We start from the raw sequence: 21,549 nt of genomic DNA, 5'->3' as shown, positions 1-21,549 counted from the left end.
TAGCTCACTTATCATAATGAGTGTCTTCCTCCTTGTTCTCCTAGGAGGCCTTTCTAGTAATGGACGCTGGCCTTTGACTACAAGCACAAGACAGATTGCTGGAGATAACCCTCGGAAATTCCTTGCAGCATTAGCACCATAAAGACTGGAGACCTGTTTTGGAAAGGAGTCCAACAGAGAGATAAGGTTAAGGAGGGGAAAGTTTTGCTCTGTAGGAGTTATGAGACATAAATAAGTAGCATAAATACCTTTGTCTTACTCTTAGACCTGGGGTCAGGCAGCTCAAGGATGGAAAAAAAGGATCAAAATTTAAAAACCAAGCTACACAAAAGCCCAAAGGATAATTAACAGTATTTGTCTGATTTAAAAAAAAAAAAGCAAAAATGTCTTACTGCAATGAAGACTGTAAAGTGGGTTTCTTTTTGCCATTACTCATACAACTCCTTCCCTAGTGAAACTGGAATTTTAAAATGTTCATGGGACATTTTTTAAGACCTACTTGATAAACTAAATGAGCAAAAACTTCAAAAATAGAAGAAATGTATTTTCTGTAGATTTTCTATATCTAACGGAAAGTAAAAATCATCCCAAGTCTCTCTTCACCTTCCTTCAGAAAGTAAAAATTATTATGGACTATGAACTTTTATAGACCCGAGGTCTATGGTAAATAAGAGTAAGTAGGAATGCAAATCTTCCCTTCATTATCACAGGTACCTCAGAAAGAATATAAAGGCCTCAACTGGCTTCTTCATTTCAGGTTCTTATACTGTCTCCAAAAACAACAGGAATCATAATGCTGGTGGTTATTAACACTGAAATATAGAACTGCTTAGCACATTCTTCTGATAAATGAAGATATGTCTGAAAATGACACAACAAAATCTATCACTCTGTATGTGAATTTCAAAAGTCTTTGGTTAGTAGCACTGCCAACTTTTAGGTTACCGTTTTGCATCTGAGTACTTTGGTTAAACATAGTATAATGTATGCCAATACTCTGTGAAACTAGATAAACTAGGGAGAAAAAAGGCTTTACATTCTTCTGATAAATGAAGATATGTCTGAAAATGACACAACAAAATCTATCACTCTGTATGTGAATTTCAAAAGTCTTTGGTTAGTAGCACTGCCAACTTTTAGGTTACCGTTTTGCATCTGAGTACTTTGGTTAAACATAGTATAATGTATGCCAATACTCTGTGAAACTAGATAAACTAGGGAGAAAAAAGGCTTTAATATACTGCATGCTATGTCTATAAAGCATACACATATACCATGGTAATTAAAAGCTCACCATGAGAAAGCCAAAAACCTCAGTAAGCCTTTTCTTTTATATGTACATTTTTATAAGCCACATATAGTTTCATTCCATATTGCTTAAGAAATAAGGAAAATCCATTAGATTTGAACGTAGTTTAACTTATAGGCTTCATCAGACCATATGTGCAGACACTTGAGAAGATGACAGAGTTAAGCTTCCTAGGGTCCTGGAGTCAAAGAAACTCTGCTGGCCCCCACTGCTAAGCAGGTGCACTCCTTCCACAGGGGGCAACATCTGCCGATCTGTCATGGTCCCACTCGGTGAGGACCCTAAGAAACTTCCTTGAGAAGAAACAATTTTCTCAGGACTGGCAGCCAGTTTGGGGGATGTGGAGAAGTTATATCCATATAAGGCACAGGGGCTGTGTAACCGGAAAGTGTTATAGGAACCCTGATGGGTCTGGTTAGTAGCAAAGGCATTGCTGGATGGTGATGGCATGATATACTGGAGTTGAGGGGACATTCCCGAAATCTGCATAGACAGGCTGGTCTGTGGGCAGCTGAAGGTGTCCCCATCGGTGCTGGCCATTGACATGTTCACAGAAGTGCTGCTGCTCACTCCCACGTAGGAGGGAGTCCTGGGAGGGGCAAAGGTCTCATTGGTCTGGTTGGTAAGCCTGTTGTAGGTCTCAGCCAAGGATGTGCTGTATCGGTTGAGAGCGAGGCCTGAGCGGGTGCAGGCAGAATAGTCAGCTGGGGCCAGGGTACACAACTGGCTGGTGTTGGGCCCCAGATGGAAGGCAGGAGAAGAACAAGAGGAACCAGATAAAAGATGAGGGTGTGTGGCAGGAACACCATTCCCAGTACCTTGGAGTAGGGTGGAAGAACTTGCATTGCCTATAAACGAAATTGAAATGTAAAGAATGACTTCAGCAGATGTCTTTTCCTTAAATTTGGTAAATGCATGGCATATAAGGCTTGTTTTTAAAAGTGGCAAAGGGGGTATGGAAAGATGGCTCATTAGCTGCTCTTAGAGGGGACCCAGGTTCGATTCCTAGCACCCAGATGGCAGCTAACAACCTTCTGTAACTCCAGTTCCAGGGAAACCAATGGCCTCTTTTGTCCTCCAAAGGCATGGTATGACAAAGGTGTGCTCACATATATGCAAGCAATACACTCATACACATAAAATAGAAATAATAAAAAAATCTTAAAGTGTGTGTGGGACACAGTGGGGTGGTTAAAAAGGTGGAAGAAGATGGTCTTAGCTTTGACTGCATTTGTAACTACCCTGAATTCAGATTGGGTAACTTCTTTAATTTAAAAAAATTTATTTTTATCTTATATGTTTGTTGACTTCATGTACATAAGTGTACCAGGTGCATGCAGTGCCTGAAGAAGCAAGGAGAGGGTGCTGGATCCCCTGGAACTGGAGTTATGGATGGTTGTTAGCCGTCATGTGGGTACTGGGAACCAAACCTGGCTCCTCTGCAAGAGCAACCAGTGCTCTTAACCACTGGGCCGTCTCTCCAGCTCCTTAGATCGAATATTTAAACATATATTCTCTCAATATTTTTAAACAAAGGGATGGTGAAATGGCTCAGCAGATAAAGGCCTCTACCTCCAAACCTGAGTTTGGAGTTAAGTATCTAGGACCTATATGGTGGAAGGAGAAAATCAACTCCCAAAAGTTGTCCTCTGACCTCCACATGTACTCTGTGACATGCACACACCCATATTCATTATACACTCACACCCATACCCCACACACTAAATAAATGAATTAATAAATAAGTGTAATACAAGTCATAAAGAAATATTTTAAGGGACTGGAGCCATGGTTCAGCTGTGAGCACTGGTTGTTCTTCCAAAGGACCTGGGTTTGATTCCCAGCATCCACATAATGAGTAACAACCATCTATAACTTCCAGTTCCAGAGAATTTGATGTCCTCTTCTGGCCTCCACGAGCACTGCATGACATGGGTGCACTTACTTACGAGCAGGCAAAACACTTTTATACATAAAATAAAAAATTCATTTAAAAACAAGGAAATAAAAAGAAGTATTTTAAGCCAAATTATCTCTCCAGAATGATGACATTTTATAATGCAGAAAATAGTAAGAGACTATTACATGGAATTTTCATGTTCTTCCTCAACTTGCTTTCTCAAAGATTTCTTATTTGTGATAAGCATTAAAATGATGACTTGCCAAAAACATTACAAAATGTGGATTTTATATAATTTTGCCTCTTCCTCTTTTCTACCTGTCCTTCTCTACCTGTGTTTTATCCTTTCTGTCTACAAAGTCCACACTGGATCAATGTACTTTCTTACAAAGGAAAAGAAGTAACTCAAAGGAAAGCACTGAACTGGTCCAGGCATACCCTGCCCTCAAGTGTATCTGCGGTTTCTGAGAGGCTAGTGTACATCACTGACCATGTCACTGAGGTCTCTGCTACGCAGTACAGTGACAAGTCTTATCTCTCAAAAATCTCATTTCTAGCTAGAAACTGGGTTGTCAAATCACATGCTAATGAAAGAGCAAAGGTCTAGCAAATAGAGAGTGGTTAATCCTACAAACCAATCAAAAACAGTGATGGTCACTACTCCCTTCTCTGGTTTTGCTGGCAGATTGATGTCTTCAAACTTTACATAACAAGAGGAATGGAGAATTGCAAAGGACTAACAACAGTATTACTGTTATATTCATTATTATTCTAAGAACAGTATTTTATGAAGTTCCTTAAAATAATCTATAAGCCTCAAACAATGATAATAACCTAAGCCTAACCATGTAAAACTCTCACTAGAATCCGGCATGATCCTGCTTTAAAAAAAAAAATCTGCCTAGATTTTAAGATTTTAGTAGTGACTTGGAAGTCTACCTCCCAAGCAGACCAGAAGGTGCAATCCTTCTCTGGGCTTATGAGAAATAATCAGAGATGAGCTCAAAATGGTCTGATCCAATGTACACAACTTTCCCATTGCAGACAAGGAACGCTGCCTAGAGGCAATTCTACTAAAGAAAAGAAAGGAGCTAGCAGGAAATGAGTGGCCAGAACAAGCACTGGCCATTCCCTGGGGCATGTACCTGGCCTCAGAGTATAGCAGCCTACCTCCAGCTTCAATACGGATGTAAAGATGAAGTAAAACATCCTAAATATATGAACAGCTAAAACATCCGAGATTTAACCTATTACCATCACAGGAAAGCAACTTTCCCGGCCTGTCCCCACATCATACAAAAAAGAAATGATCTTGGAGTAGGAGGACATTGGAGATGAGGTTGCCATCGCAGATGTAAATAGCACGTGCAGTTGTTATGGCTCAGCCTCTAGTCAGAAACTGGCTTCATGAATGACCCAGGAGACTGAATTACCTTGCTTTGGAATTCCAGGAATATCTTCAAAGGTGAGTGTCCGTAGTGATGGTCTCCAGAATGCATATGACTCCACCAGGGCTTCCAAGCCCATTCTAAATGGAAGGTTCAGGATGAGAGTGGGCAAACTAAGTTTAGTTAACAGTTGAAGCTTTCATCAATAATAAGCATCTGAGAAAACACCACCAGTATTTAGCAGTGTTTCCCCCCTACATACAGTGGCAAGTTAGAAGCTTGCAAGGCTGGAAGAAACTTTTTGGAGAGAAATGCAGAAAGAGACTGGAAACCTACCAAAATGCCTGCTAATATTCTCAGGAACCTAAGCTGACATGGAGCTGAGCAGCTGAGGCGAAGAGCCCATCCTGGCTGACATGAGTTCAAGGCTCTGCTGCATTCTGGAGCGCCTCTCCCTGTCAAAGAACTTGTCCCTCTGATGAAGTGGCCGCCACAAAAGCATCCTCCCGTCAAGCTCTCTTTTCTAAGGGACATTTCTGTCTTTCCGTCAGTGCCTCAGGAGCCAGCTCAGAGGAGGAACCACTCGAAAACCAACTTCTGGTCTCAATCTCTACTACCAGCCAGGATAGGCCAGGAGGGGGCAGCAATGAGCTCCCATCCAGCTTCCCTCAGGAGAGCATGAAGGTGATGTCACAGAGCTATTGAAACTACAAGTTACTAGTAACACAATGAATGGATGTGTGAAGAGACAAAGTTGGTTACAGACTATTTATATCACATACATATATTCTAAAATATAAACAACTATACACAGGTATAAATCACTTTTTCCCATAAGTGAATCCAAATCTTCATTCCCTGTTTACACCTGGAAACTAAGTGACACATTAGGGTTTGGGGATTGAACCCTTCACTCAATTAGCCATTCTCCGGCAGCCTGAGCCCTCACTACTCATCTTCAACCACCTCAACCTCGAGCAATTTGTTAATAAGATAACGTGTTAGAGGCTAGGTGTGCTCAGTGGTTAGCACTTGCCTAACATGCACAAACCCAGTACTCATCCCCAGTACCACAAAAATAGGAAATGCCTGCTTCCTGGTTATCAAATACTACTCACATTTCTTGTGGCTGCTGTATACTAAATTTTTTTTTGTATACTCAATAGTTTCAACTAAGCTGCTACCTCTGCTGGCTTCCCTATACCTTTGACTCGAGAACTGAGATTAAGACTAGAACCACCCAGCAAGTCACATTACTGCTACAACATAGTGAAAGCTACTTAAAGAACAGGAGTGATTTATGCAGAAAAACACCTCACTGCTGCCCTTTTCTGTCAAGGTTTTACAAGCTGAACTTTGTTAGAATGTGCAGGGTGCAGTCTCCATTAATATTTCTATCCTCACTCATTAAGGAGCAGGCCCATTCCACTTGGTGCTAGCTCTGCGTATATGTGGCTGGGCAGTATCTGTGCATGCCCAGGCTTGTATATATGAACACTGTCGTAAGCCCACATAGGTACCTTACTCATTTCTTCAGTAGCAGGATCAGGGGAGCACTACTCTGGAAGCACCTGTGAGAGGTATCACCAGCTCACAAGATGCTACTGCAGGGCTGTCAAAGGAGAAGAGCAGGGCGGAAGAGACCTGCATCTGTTTCACCTGGGCTACCTGGGAGGGAAGAACAGAATCTGACTTCTGATATAATCAGTGTTCCACAGAGTGGACTCTTTAGTGGTGAAGATACTAGAGTGAGATTAGAGGAGCCAGGCTGTGACAGTAAGTCACTCAAACTAATTGGGTGACTTTAAATCAATTTCTTGACCTCCCTGGATTTTAGTTTCCTGTGAAGTAAAGATTAGACTATGAAGCTCTAAAACCTCTTCTAGTTCTAAACTCATTTCACTGTAAATGATTTTTATTTTTTTTTTATAAATCAGACATCATTTCTGTGGCCAAACTACAAGTCAAATACAAAAGTATCACTCAGTAATATTTTCTGTGTGGTAAAGTATTAATTTCTGGGCAGCTGTGGGCCTAGATAGTCTCAATACCATGTTACCTGTGGGTTGTGTCTAATTCTGGACTGATGAATACTGAGTGAGCTTAGCTGATGACCCTGTATTTAGCTTAAACCAATACTAAATCTTTACTACTAAATGCTTATGAATGTTATGGCACACATTTACTTAAAACACTATTCCCACATAGATGAATTTTGACAATGTTAGTTTTTATATTAAAATTATCAAAGTAATTATAGGATGGTTTTACTAACAAATAGCCACTGGACTCAGAGATGTATCAACTATAGTGATGTCTACTGCTGCTTCATTTGCTTTAGCAATGTAAACTTTATTATGTTCCATATTCATGAGTCAAATTCTTAGGGATAAGTTCCTGAGCATACCAAATATATAACCCTACACTTTAAGGAGATGGCTCAGAGGGACAAACCTACAAGCACTCTGATTAGGAGCTACTGATATGTTTCCGAAGGCTGCTGCTTCACACTGCCAATTCCACAAAGGATTTCAGAAATTTTGCAGGAAACAGTTATAAAATATTTATTAGCTGAATCTGGACTTTTGTTAAAAAGTCTTCATTTTCTCCAGTAATGGAGACTTTTCCCTTCTAGTTAAAGAAAAGATGAAAGGCACCTCCTGCAGGAGAGTAGCCAAGGCGATAATTTATACAAGGTGCCTTTGAACAACTTCCACATTTTACCACCGCCCTCATTTATGCTATCAGATGGCTGAGTTTATTTAGTAAAATGGTTATGTTTTTCCTGAAGTATTTAAGAGAAGAAATTTTTGTACCTTCCTGAGTAAAAAATTTTATAGGGTCAAACCTAAGGCCTAACTGAAGAATGGAACTATTCTCAGCACATAAATTCACTCTCACATAGCAAATGCCTTGCAGGAGAGCTTTTAAGGGCTGAAGCTACTGATTCCTATAAAATAGGCTGTAGAGCCATAAATAGCCAGGAAAGGACACTTTTTAATTAAAGAAAATGGCTTTTATGAAATTTAAAAAACCACAAGTTCATGTTTTGTATCCTGATCACTCTGTTTATTTCATATATGAGGAATATAAAAATAAAATTTTGTTTTAGAAAGTAGTAAAACTGCACAGCAGAACCAGGCATAATAAAGGACTTTCTTCTCTATTAATGTAAAGAAAAAATATCCCCCAAATCACTATACCTTCAAACAAGTCTTACATATAACTCAGGTGCTTTTTTATAAGGAAAATAATACTAAGTTTGAAGCATTTAAAACTGACCAAATTCTCTTCTCCATACATGTGGCTTTTGCATCTATCAGTCATAATTAAAATGTTGTGGTCAGGTTTTTTTTTTTAAAAAAAGGACTACTGATTTATAGTGAAGAGTTTTCCTGTAATAAGAGAAGTAATTTCATGAGGAAAACAGCTGAAACTTTACTTCACTAGCAAGAAAGCTCTGTACAGACACAATACACTCCACCTGTAATAAGACTGTTTAAACACTTGGAAAAAAATAAGAATTTTGAATTTTAAACAAAATTCAGAGTGTTTAAATATAACTCGTTATTTCTATATGCTAATTTAAAACATTAAAAATTTTATTAGAGTCAGGGAAAAAAAAGACAAAGTGCCATTTGATACCAAGCCAACATCTTTCCAAGCTGCCAAAAGGGATATAAAATCATGTCAACCCTAATACATGCCTCCTTCTCGAACAACAGGCTTAGCAGTTTATTTCACCAATGGTAGCTATTTTTAATGACATAATTTAAATACCCTCATCTTTTCATTGTGTTGGCATATCTAGAACTCTTCCTCAAAATTTGTCATATACATCTTTCCTCTCACTTCCTACAGAAGGTTTACTCATTATTACTATCTGTTCAAAATGCATTTTGTAAGACTGTTTTCTAGTTCATTGCCTCTTAAATAAACTGATCTTCAGTGTCTGTAGGAGGGAGACCCTCACTGGAGCAGTCAACGACATGGACACGGTTTCTGGTATACTCTGAAAGCCCGAGTGTGGCCTTCTTATAGATCCAGTGAGTTTTAGCAAGCTCCTTTTCTGCTTAAGAACAAGTTAACAGAGGCCAATGCAAGGCTCAAAAATGGATAAATTCTGTTCTGCCATATCCTATATCACAAGAGATTCCAACAAAGCATTTGTCAAGGTAGAAAAAGACTCATCCCAAATATTTTCTTCAGTCATGTTACTCATTATTTTCGGTTACTAAATTATGTTTTAATTTGCATTCAGTTTTCAGAAACATCCCTGGAAAGTAAGCTAACCAGGAGGTGGTGTAACACAGCAAATGCCCAACATCAAAATGGGTATCTAAAAGGACATACAGTAATTTCAATATGGGAGATGGCCTATGTCCCACAGAGTGGACCGTTTCAGGGAAGCTCTCCTGCTGCTCCTGCTCAGTCCTGTTGTCCCCTGCCCTAACTTGAAGGTCACTCTACTCCCACTGTATCTTAGTTGACTTTTAGTCCTTCAACTGCATGCTGTTGGGGTAATGCCACTGTAAATGAAGATGCCACCAAGTCTCTTTAAGAAATTGAGTGTATTCTGAAGTTTCTAGAAATCTTGACTATCACCTGTTTTCTAACTAAAATTTCAAGAGAAATTGTTTCTAAGATAATTGAGGATTTTCCCTTCATGTAGACAAACCCAGTTAATGCCAGTTTTCATGGAGTAGTGGAATAATTTTTGGAGTTAAGTAACAAAAATGTTCAAATGTTTTTTTTTAAAGATGTTTTTTAAAGCATGTTTATTAAAGCCTTACCTGAAAGGGTAGTTAGAGAATGTTAGTCTGTTATCATGCTCTATGACAAGCAGTTATTTTAGAAAATGTTTCACTGAACTATACTGGAATAGAGTTAAAGCAATAACTTTAAAAATTAATGGCACATAGACTAGATGCCCTATTTTTTGATAAACATAACAGAGTAGAATTCGTTGTTGTAGTTATCCCACTTAGTCCAAACACTGAAAAAAATAACACACAAAAAACTACTGTGTGGCTGTCAGTAGAGCCAAAACAAATTTGGAAACTGAAGAGTATCAGCTTTCTTGGCAATGAGAAGTTGTCTCCTGCTCCAGTTGGAAATCCGAGTTAACAAGAGGCTCTATCACGCTCTCCAGACAGAATCAATAGACAGTGTGTCATCACTAAAAAAATTCTAAAGCAAAAGCAGAGGCAAGGAGGACAATTTCTTGAGATGTCAGAGCCATGAACTGTAAGGGAAGGCTTCTCTGTGGACCCCTCCAGAAACAACATGTAATCTACATGCTGAGGGGGGTACATCTTCACCCAGCATCATCATAAAAGTGCATCTTCAGGCAAGAAACACTACGATACTCCATAATTAATCTGCACCAAGACACAATAGTGTCTTAAAAATTATCATCAGAACTTTAGTATTCTGTGAGTTAATTTAACTTTTCAGTTTGAAATGGAAAAACAACACTTAAATATCAATATGTTTATCACAACCAGAATGTTCATCATTAGGGCTTACCTATTCCGCCCAGAATCTCGGAAGCCTTTGGCAAATGGATTCCTGTCTATCTTAAGGCGAGTAATCTGCAGAGTAGAAAAAAATTCACATCAAATTTTATATAGATATTGCAGGGCATTATAAAAATTAAGATAACTGAAGAATTTTAATTCAAAAATTAACAGAGGCTTCTATCGTGTTTCCTCACATGTATTTTAATACCTTAACAGTAAAGGTAAAAGAAAATTTCAGAAATCATCTAGAACAATCATCTACTTTAAGAAAACAACACTTTTTCACTCATTTTCAATCTCTATTAATGGACTAAAGTTTGCTTTGTTTTTACCATTCCTGGAGGAGATTGTGAATCACCTTCTGTGTTTTGCCCTGTGTCTGACCATCTTCTCAGAACTGAAGTTATTCCCTTCAACTCTAGGATGTGGTTTAACTCCTTTAATAGTGATGACGATGGAGAAATGTTCAACAACTTCTGTTTGTTGGCAAATCATATACTTCTTTTTCCTTCTTCAGGGTTACGGAGTCCCTACGCCCTCTTAACTTTCTGTCTCAGTGTTTTACTTTGTCTCTCCTGTATTCACCTTTGTTTAATTTTCATCTTTTATTCCTGAAGTACTAACCTGGTCACAGCACAATCACGGATGTCTAACCAGACATTACAGCCCGTTTCCTAAGAGGCACACCATATTTTGCTTTCTAGATTCTTTGGCTTAATGAAATCTACAAAGTTAATAAGCACATTTGTGATTACATTATCCTGTTAAGGATAAAACTGGTTGGATAACATGACCTCCCTATCTGGCCAATGCAAACTCTCAGCACCAATCAGTGTCAATCCTTAAGACACATGCATTCCATAAGATATTGTTGTGGTATGTGGCTAAAGCTGCATTATAAAAGATAGGACAGAAGAGTTTGCTAAGTCACGATGCCTGCCATCCTATCATTGGAGGGAATTTTTAATTGCAGAATATATTACAGATCAACTCTGTTCATTTCAATAATTTAATAACATTAAATAATTTAAACATTTAAGATGTTACTTTTTAAAGAATACAGATTTATATATCACTGATCTAAAATATATTTCAATTATCCTCATTTTTATTACTACCAACAGATTTATTAAGCATAGATTATGTACGTCATACTGAGTTGTATACAAACCACTCACTTCATTTTCATGGCAACTTATGCACAGCTACTATTCTAATTTTATTTTGTTTTCATTTGAAGTGAGGCTTTGAAAGTAACTTTCCTAGGATCAGATGGTTAGCAGCCAGTAGAAATGGTCCAGGAACCAAGGCTGCAAAGCTCACTCATAAAAGCTAATAGTCTTTACCAACCTCCTAAGTTCTTAAAAACGATAGCTGAGAAATTAAAGATGGAATGTGGTCGCATCCATTACTGCCAATTTCCCATCTAGTTTTTCTACTTTCTTAAGTGACTTAGTGTTCGCTAATCACCACAATGTGTCCAGAGTGACTGCATTGTCCTTTATGTATCACAGAGGGTGGGAGGAGCACAAGATAGCACAGATGACCTCTGTGTTGATGACACAAAGACAGAAAAACTAGGAATTGAGTTGTTGACAAAAACATACTGAAAGCCTCTGCCATTTTCTCTTTATACACTACTATTTTCAAAGAGAAAAAACATTTCCTTCCCCTAATATACTGTAAGAATATCATTCTAAATATCTCTAGATCTTCGAATAGCTACTTTTGTGTTTCTTCCTAAAAGCCTATATAAAGGGTGGCAATGCAAGTGTGAAAGACACTCCATCTTCTGCTGGGAAGGCAAGTGTCTCCAGAGCCTCTCTGCCCTGAAGGAGAAGACTTCAAGATCCTCATTTCCTACAACACTTTAAAACAGACTGAAAAAGCAAGACTATAACTGAGATGCATACAAACGTAAAGAGATGAGGACCCTCAAACAGTTTGACTGACCACCGAAACACAGGAGAATCTACCGCAGGCCACATCAGCCAGCACTACAGTTACTTTTTATGAAACTGGTTCAAACGGCACAGATGAAACATTTGCCTCTGATTTAATTCTGTGCTCACTCAACTCATGGAAAACAGCCTTGAAGAAATACAACTGTTTTCCCTTTTGAAAAGAAACACTTCACTTCTCAAATTATTTAAAGCATTGTAAAACAGTAACTTCAAAATTGCTGACCTCTCAGACTACAGTACATATTATCACTGTCCATCATAGTTCAAAGCATAGCCTGAAAGAAAATATCCTTTTTAAAATATAGAAAGCTGGGTGTAGTGGCACACGCTTTTGATCTCAGCACTCAGGAGGCAGAGGCAGGCAGATCTTCATGACACTGAGGCCAGCCTGGTCTACATAGCGAGTTCCAGGCCAACTGTGGATACAGGGAGGCCCTGCCTCAATACACACACACACACACACACACACACACACACACACACACACAGAGAGAGAGACAGACACACACATACACAGACACACACACAGACACGCACACAAGTGTAGAGGGAAAATGCTTCTGAAATAATTCTTATAGTTTATGGGCTGCAGTTTTAAAACCAAATATCTTGCTCTATGACACAATGAGCTTTTCATACTTTGCATGTCTAGTTCCTAGGTGATAAATATGCTTACTAATTTTAATTATAATACTGTAATTCAGTATCTCAAGATGGAATGCAATATTACACTGACAATTCTCAACTGAAGATGTCCTCACTAGAGTATCTCTACTGGGGGAATCATGGATCAGAAACTGTTATTGTGTACATCACACGCGCACACACACACACACACACACACACACACACACACACGCTTTGGATGTCATGTATGGCAGATGTTTTACAATAATTCTTGACATTTGGATGAAGCAAACAGGAAGCACTTGCTTCCAATCTGTGTTGAGACGTCTGGAAAGAGAGGGCTGAGAAAAATACCTGCTGATTCTGATAGGCAGTGACAGTTGTGAATACAGTTTCTGGAAAGGAGAAGGCCTTCACTCCCTCTCCAGAAGGAACATGCTTGATGGGAGAAAGATCCTCTCCACAGTCTTTACGGATGATGTGCACACGTGGTTGGTATTTGTGCATAGAATGAAGAATAATCTAGGTCAGGGAAAGAAATCCAAAATTAATCAGGGACCATGTTCCAATCTGACAGTATGGCCAAATACGTAATTTGGAAAATAAATTTCTGCAGCAAATTAACATTTCTGAGGATGCACAAATGTTAATTTGATAAAATACTGAAAAGCTACAGAGGGAAACCTAGGAAGTTGCTTGTAAAATTTACATAAAAAATACACAACACTAGTGAAACCCTGGGTATAACCATGTGAACTCAACCTCAAATTATCTCTTGCTTAAAACACAATAATATATATATAATTGTATTCATAATGAGTTGAATAAAACCAGGCCAAACCAATGATACTAAAACTAAGATTGAAATGATCATTTAAATTGCCTCAAATTCATCTCCTAAAAAGAAGTATTTTCATGCAAGTTTTCAAATCTCAAGGGAAGTTTTACTTTATTAGTGATGTCAAGACCCACTTAAGGACACCCCATTGCTTATTTTGTAGATCTTGTAAAGTCTCTGCTTTGCCAGAAGAGCACAATGTCCATGCCTCCAGCACATCAAGTCTCCTTCAAAGCTTAGGTTGAGGAATGGAAAAGCTAGCTGCCTACTCTCTCCCAGTCTCTGCTGTGGGAATCCATGCTACGGTTCAATTACCTTCTACGCAATGATCCCACTCAGAGGATTTGTCCTAAGGAATTATTCCGAATTCAGAAAAGCTTTTCATGTACAAAGATGAGTATCACTTAATTCATAACAATGGAAAAACTATAAACCACTTATATGCCCAAAATGAGTAGAGTAGTTAACTAATGAAAATTCGTATCTGAGTATCACTGAGGGGTTGCTAATGTTTAGGAAAATTTCAACCAGATAATGAAATACTTCTTTTTAATTTTAAAATGATAAAACAGCATCCAATTTAGAACTGTTTCATGACTCATTAAACTAGAATCAAATGGGTGCATACAGAGATATGGACACAGATATAACCATGTATATAAACCTAAAAAGCAATAGCTAAGGAGGTGAAGAAATAAACTCATCCAATGTAGTTGCTTGGATTTTATATTCAGGTATTCAAAAGTTAGTTTAGCAAACAAACCTGTAACTTCTTGAACTATAAGCTTTAATTCAAGTTTTGGGTTGTTATAAATCTAGAGGGAGAAAACAAACAAAAGCCATGGGAAAACACAGCTGCTGATGTGCCTGGGGTTTTTCAGGACGTGGGCAGTTTAACAAGCCAAATTCAGAGCCTCTGGTCAGCGCAAATACAAATGGCTCTGTACTTGGACAGTGTGTTTGCTGTCACAAGAGCATGAATTTACCCTTTGGTTTGGTAACCAACACTGCAGTCAGGGTTTTTGTTTGTCCTGAAATTTTCTTTGTATCGATGGAAGAAATACCTGGAAAAGTATATCTTGCCAACAAGACATGCCTCTTAGGGAGGTACCATGAACATGAGGGAATATCCAGAGTGGGCACCAGCCCTCATCAGCACTTGAGGAACACAGGGAAGAATCTGTACCCTCTTTCCAGGACTAAGCAAAGGGCAGAATTTCAATGAACTCAGCTTATTAGATCCACTAACGGGTTTCAACCAGAAAAATTTTAAAATAAGTAATAAGCAGGCAATACACTCATACACATAAAAATAAATATTTTTAAAATAAAAATGAATAAATTCTAAGATTCTAACCATTGGCATATTTTATTTGACATTTTTCCGTGAATATAGAATGTCTTTTGCTTGTTTCCCTATTGCTAGATTATGTTCATTAATTCTAGATTTAAAAGATATCGAAATCTAAGTTTATATTCTTAGATGCAGCTTATATCCTTACAGGTTTTTTATTTTTATTTATTTTTTTTCTTGCTTGCTTTCAGAGCTCTGATGGGGGAATGAGAGCAGCTGAGGTCTGTTCCCTTCCAAGTAGTGGAATGCCTCTGTTGATATGCAGGGTTCTACATGACATTACATTTGACATCTTTAAGCCTCAAAAAACTTACAATATCTCTTAATCCCAGCAATTCAGGAGGCAGAGGCAGGAGGCAGAGGCAGGCAGATCGCTGTGAGTTCAAGGCCAGCCTGGGCTACTTATTGCATTCCAGGCCAGCTGGGGCTACAGGGAGACCCTGTCTCAAAAAGACCAAAAAAAAAAACACCTTACAATATCTCAATTTAGTTTTTTTAAATGGTAAGGTCAACAGAATTTAGAGACTTCTGAGTCTGCAGGGCTCCCTAGGCCCAAGGCTGGTTTTCCCTTCCTGTCTAAATGCCTCTCTTATGCATTTACACTGTGTGGGCAGGCATAGTCTCTGGGCCAAGCCCAATACAGGAAGCACAAGAATGATTTTGAGCCTGTGGAGGTAGTTAATTAAGGCCCAACTTGTGTCTCAGTCACTACTTGAAAACCTGTGATATAAATGCCCTGATGCTTTGTTCATATTTATTATTACAACAAAGTTTTACTTTAATACACTCTTTTCAATGTTAACATAAAACAGCAAAAGACTACTTTTATAGCAATGACTGTTAATGTTAACTCAACTTTTCATTCCTTTAGATAACCTCTCTCTTTAGAAAACTGACATGCACCAGTACCTAGGAGAGGAGGGCAGTTTGAGGGAAAACTCATTTTCTTCTCCAAGCTAAGAAGTAAAATGTTAGTGGCAGGCAAGTAACAGCATCTATCAACTCCAGAAAGAATTACTATACCTTTTAGAAGTGAGGTCCAGAGCAGAAGAAAAATTGAAGCCAAGTTACTTCATATAAAACAAACAAGCAAAAGGTACACAGCCAATTTCAAAGCATTGGAATGGAGGTCTAAAATTTGTTTTCTGTTCAGCAGTCTTCTTCTATGAAGACTCTGCTCTCTCAAGGAGATTTCTCCAGTTATAAATATTTCAAGTCTGTTTACATCCCTAGTGCATTTTAGAAATGACTTCAGGTGGGGTACACTGGGATAAGGTACAACACTGACTAGCAGATGCTTATGCTTGCACATCACAGAGCAATTGCTAATAATCTGAAGACTATCCGAGAAAATGCATCTTCATTAATATCTATAGAAATATAGCATATCCCTGGAAATTTTGAGACAATGCTAACCAAGTTCAGTTCTTCTTTATAAGACATCATTTTTTGCTTAATAAAGTATCATATTTAAGGTTGGTGAGAGAGCTCACCTGGTAAAGTTCGTGCTGCCAAACCTGACCACCTGAGTTGAATCCCTAGGCTCCACATGATGGAAAGAAGGGATCAGAATTCTGTGAGTTGTTCCCTGACCTCTGACCACATTTAACACTGTGGCACATGGGCACCTACACCCACATAAATAAAGAAATGTAACAAATTATCACATTTATACCAAGAAGCGGCCAGTAGTATTTTGCTTATTTAGTAAAACATGAAGGACCACTGGTCTTTTAAAAGAGAAACCATAATAATAATACAAACAATTTGATCTGATGAGTCTGTTCTGTACTCTCTGTTCTATTTAGACAGGATCTGGAGGAGGGGGACTACTAATAATATTAGCAAAGTCATACAGACCCATGTCCATTATCAAGCCTGCACATGCTTTTCTACCTTAAAGACCTTTGTAGATTGGAGAGGCTGGGGGTGTGGCATAGCTCAGCAGTAAAACACATGTCCTGGGTTCAATCTCTAACACTGTTAATTAATTTAAAACTAGATTTGAGTCCAAAGAAGCATATTTCTTTCTTATCTGACAAGTTGAACATGCTTGAAGTTTGACAAGATAGCCTTACCACTCCATAGAAGAAACTCTGATGACTAAAAATTTTTCAGATGACTTAAATTCTCACAATTAGGTTAAATCAAGCAAAGGACCTAAAAGGGACAGATAACCAAAACCTGGCTTCCTGCATGTATTGTAATACCAGATATGACCTCACCTTAAATGATGTTAAAACTGTATCAGTGAATCACAACCTCGACAGCAAAATCAGTTATTTTTGTTTTTACATGATACTGTATTTCAGGTCCTCTTTAGGCACATTTTTTTACGTTTACCAGATTCCTTGGTTCTCTAATTCCTACATAATTCATGAGAAAACAAGTCCTCAATGAGTGAAACTGACTTGGCCAGGATCACAAATGTGTAGTACTTCTAAACATTGCAAGTTCCTTCCCTAGGTGAGATCTCTATAATCTTTCCTATACCACCGTGCTTCCTCTGATTTTCAAAGAGAAACAGAAGATCTGTGTTAAGGAATCCTCAGCAGTAGTGATACATGCCCCCCAACCCCCGCACGCGCCTGACTATGGTTACCTGGGAGGGTCCACTTCCAAAGCATCCCAGCTGTGAGTATGGCTGTTGCTGCAGTTTAAAGTCAACTGTTATCTGCCAAATGTCTACTTTTTCAGAGAGATGCTCATGAAAACATTTTCCTTCAGAAGACAAGTTCCAGATCAACAAGGAAACATGCATGTGCTGAGAAACTACCAACCAAGCACACAAACCACCTGCACACAGGCAGCCTGAGAACCAGGCTTGGCTGTAGCACAGAGGGACATTACTTCTCTGAATTCTTACCAATATTCTTTCAGAAACCATCTATGGTATTTGGGAAACTGGTAATTTACTCTGGGGACAATCACAATGCACATCATCTCATGTGAATCTAAGTCTAGTTATAGTCTGCAAGGATTTGATGCCCGCAATCACCTTACATTAAACTAGTAAAATTCCCAGGTTCATTGAGTTCTCAAATTACAAAGTTGCATACTTACACATCTTTAGCAGAGTAAAATGAGGAATTAATAGATAAGAGATAAAAATGTAGGAAAGAAATTTAAGAAATTGGGGTGTATACAATTTTATTAGCTAGAGGTTACAATGAGCTCCTTTAGAATTGGTGAAGGATTAAGGGAAAGCAAGAGGATAAGTCCGAGTCTGAAGAGTCCCTGCTTTAAGTCCCACCATAAACCTCCTTAAACCTCAGTCAAAAGCAGTAATAGAATCACAAACATATTCCTACTCTCTAATCTATTTCCACATTTAACAGAGTGAGTGCAACAGAGACCTTCAGGAAGTCTTCCCTCTCAAGAGTAGACAGGATGGCAATTCGCATGTTTCCTTCTGGCCTCATTTAGGCAGAACCTCACAAAGACAGTCTCTGCATTCAAGAATACATTCTGAAGATGACTGAGGGAAAAGAGTGCTTTCCCCTATACCCTCATCTTTAATCGACTGACAAACACATATACTTTAACATTACAAAGGCAATTTCCTTGCTTCTAGATTTCACACAACAGTCTCCTCCCAGTTCCTCATGAACATTAATTATGTCCCTTGATTAAACTTAGCACATCCTGTCACATTCTTAAAAGACATTCTGAAGATGACTGAGGGAAAAGAGTGCTTTCCCCTATACCCTCATCTTTAATCGACTGACAAACACATATACTTTAACATTACAAAGGCAATTTCCTTGCTTCTAGATTTCACACAACAGTCTCCTCCCAGTTCCTCATGAACATTAATTATGTCCCTTGATTAAACTTAGCACATCCTGTCACATTCTTAAAAGAACAATTTCATCAGTAGACAGAACACTTCTGTAGGTTTTTACTTGTTGTGTTTTTTTTTTCGCTTTCTTCCTAATAGTGAAATACTTTATTTAAGTCTACGCAACTAAATTTCAATTTACAATTATTTTAATATTTTAAACAAATGCTGTGTGACAGTTAATGCCCATATATCTGGTCAAACACCACTGTAGATACTGCTGTTAAAGTATATTTTAGAGGTAAATATACAAATTGATAGACTCTAAGTAAAGCAGACTAGCCTCCAGAATATCAAGTGGGTCTCATTCCATCAGCTGGAGAAAAGAGGCCAAGGTTCCCAGAATTAATCTGGTAACAGATTAATTCCAGATTCAAGATGCAACTTCATCTCTTCCTCAGTCTCCAACCTGCCCTGTCAATTTAGAACTGGTCAGCTCTCTCATAATCACATGAACCTATATTCATATTTTCCGCTCCTTATAAACATTCTTTCTACATGCATATATGAATACATATACACATAATACACACACATATATATATACAAATTATATTTTCTCCAGAATGTTTTGCAAATAAAATTTAGTAAAAATACAAAGCTAAAATCATATAGATTAATTAATCTACATATAAAATACACTAGATATTACATATAAAGACAGTACTCGGAAATAAAAGAATTAGAACTGCAAAATAATTATATTGATTTAAATTACTTAATATATGGTTTAGGGATGCAATATCTCTTTAAAAATATATTTTTAAACTGTAGAAGCAAGACCAAATGCCATTTAGTCTAAAATTTCCTACTAAATTTTATTTAACAGGGCCCTCAGTGGACACACTACCAACATGTCAGTCATGTCCTCCAAGGAGACAGAAGAAGACCAAATGCCATTTAGTCTAAAATTTCCTACTAAAAACAGAAAAACAGGGCCCTCAGTGGACACACTACCAACATGTCAGTCATGTCCTCCAAGGAGACAGAAGAAATCAATATTGTTTCATCACTGAAATCAAGTGAACAATAACTGTTTCAATCTGATCATGCAAGATTGGAAAAATAATCATTAAAAAGAAGGAAAATGAATATACCAAATATATGAAGAAAGAAAATATGTTATTTCTCTGTGTCTTAAATCATAAAAGAAAATACAAACGTATTAGCATGTGAAAACTGACTAGATGTGTCTTAAAAATGTAAATAGTGCATTTGTCACAGAAAAAGTAGTACACTTCACGGTTTTCATCAGAGTAAAGTGCTTAAGATACTGTCTAGCAACTTGCAAATCATCTATCACAATTTCATTAAAATATATATTTTTCGTTTTAAATGATTTACTTACAAATGTTCTATCTTATCCATTTGGGAAATAAGAGAGTTGATATTCTTTTTATGTATGGTGTGTTGTTCTTAAAGGCATTTTAATTATGCTTTAATCAAAACTCTTTCAAATAAGAGAAACCTAACAGAAATGCTAGCTCTGAGCAGAAATAAGCATTTATCCAGTCACTTATTTATTATAATAATAATGTAGACTCTTGCCTAAGAACAACTCAGCAAAAAATCAGCAAGCTGTTAAAAACGACTGGGTTGTTGGAGTGGCTGAACTCTGACTAGAATATCATGTTTCAGCAGTTTTTAGAGTAAAGGGAATTATTATTATAACATATTTTGACACATTAGATGCCAGTACAAAACAACTGGGAACATGCAGATGGAACTCACAAACAGCACAAGCCTGGGTCATTACTGTGAAGCAAGGAGCCTCAGCTGGGAAAAGAGCTGGGTGCAGAAGACACAGTAAATCATTGTCCCTGTTACCAAACTTTCAAGTCTATTCAGAGTATAATAATAAGCACCCCATGGGATTTCACACACAAATGTTTTGGGGTTTTTTTAATGTCTCTGCCTTGGGATGTCTCTGCCATGAATGTCTCCTCTCATTCTAATACAAACAGTTTCTAGTTTAGCCTATGAAATGCCTTACACAACACCTGAGCTACAGGCACAGCCTTTGATACAAACATAATCTGGATTTGGCACAGACTGTGCACATCGTGACCAACCAGAAAAGGAGTAATAAGATCTTAGTAGTGTTGAGTCAGGCACATCAGGTACTGGCTGTGCCCCCCAATGGTGTGTGCCAGAGGGGCCATTTACTCACATGGCCTTGGTCATCCAGTTCATTGTTGGTAAGCTTCAGCTTGTCGAAACTGATCACTTGTCGCATCCACGTCTCCCCAGAGGCAGGTGAGTCTGGATGGATGTACACCCTGGGTGGCACAGGAGAGTCAGCGTTACCTGCTACCATCCATTTGGAGCTGTGGTAAACATACCTAGGGGGCAAAGACAAGATTCTAAAAACATGGACTATCCATTTCTTGGAATTCCCAACTCAGACCAAATGTGCACCCTTTTCTGAAGTCTAAAATGGGTTTCTCTTTACACACAGAAGGAGCCTTCAACCACTTTTAACCTGTTTTGGAAGTAGTGGGGTCTGTTAATAACTTAGATTAAACAGCATTTTGAGGACTTAGTGAAAATATTCAGGTTATCTTCCCCATAAATGCAAGTATTTTGATTCTAAGGTGTTGCACTTACATTAGACAACTTGCATCTTCTGTTCTTTCATATGACTATTTAGTTGACATGAAGACACTATAAAGTTGTCAAGTTCACCTTTATGCAAATCTCAAAATATCTGAGTGTTATATTAATAAAAGATCTCACTTTCTGAAAGATTCCTTCCATTTTAGGCTATGTACAGTCTGATGTGAGAGAGTTGAAAGGTAAGAGGAAA

At 38.0% G+C, this 21,549-nt stretch overlaps 1 protein-coding gene across 2 annotated transcripts in view; it reads right to left on the bottom strand.

Moving 5' to 3' along the window:
- Positions 1-1,044: 1,044 nt before the first annotated feature.
- Positions 1,045-21,549, bottom strand: part of Tbx18 (T-box transcription factor 18) — a 25,491-nt gene continuing 4,986 nt past the window's right edge. For both annotated transcript variants that reach the window (XM_029561722.1, XM_029561723.1), the window contains 5 exons: positions 20,914-21,085; positions 13,065-13,232; positions 10,127-10,191; positions 4,643-4,737; positions 1,045-2,157 (listed from right to left, as the gene is read on the bottom strand). In XM_029561722.1, the coding sequence (XP_029417582.1) occupies positions 1,433-2,157; positions 4,643-4,737; positions 10,127-10,191; positions 13,065-13,232; positions 20,914-21,085 (1,225 nt within the window). In that variant the 3' untranslated portion in view covers positions 1,045-1,432. The remainder of the gene's footprint in view (positions 2,158-4,642; positions 4,738-10,126; positions 10,192-13,064; positions 13,233-20,913; positions 21,086-21,549) is intronic.

The sequence above is a fragment of the Nannospalax galili genome, unplaced genomic scaffold (genome assembly GCF_000622305.1).
Source record: "Nannospalax galili isolate Female #2095 unplaced genomic scaffold, S.galili_v1.0 scaffold814, whole genome shotgun sequence".
NCBI classification, from domain to species: domain Eukaryota; kingdom Metazoa; phylum Chordata; class Mammalia; order Rodentia; family Spalacidae; genus Nannospalax; species Nannospalax galili.
This window is presented reverse-complemented; position numbering and strand designations above follow the sequence as displayed.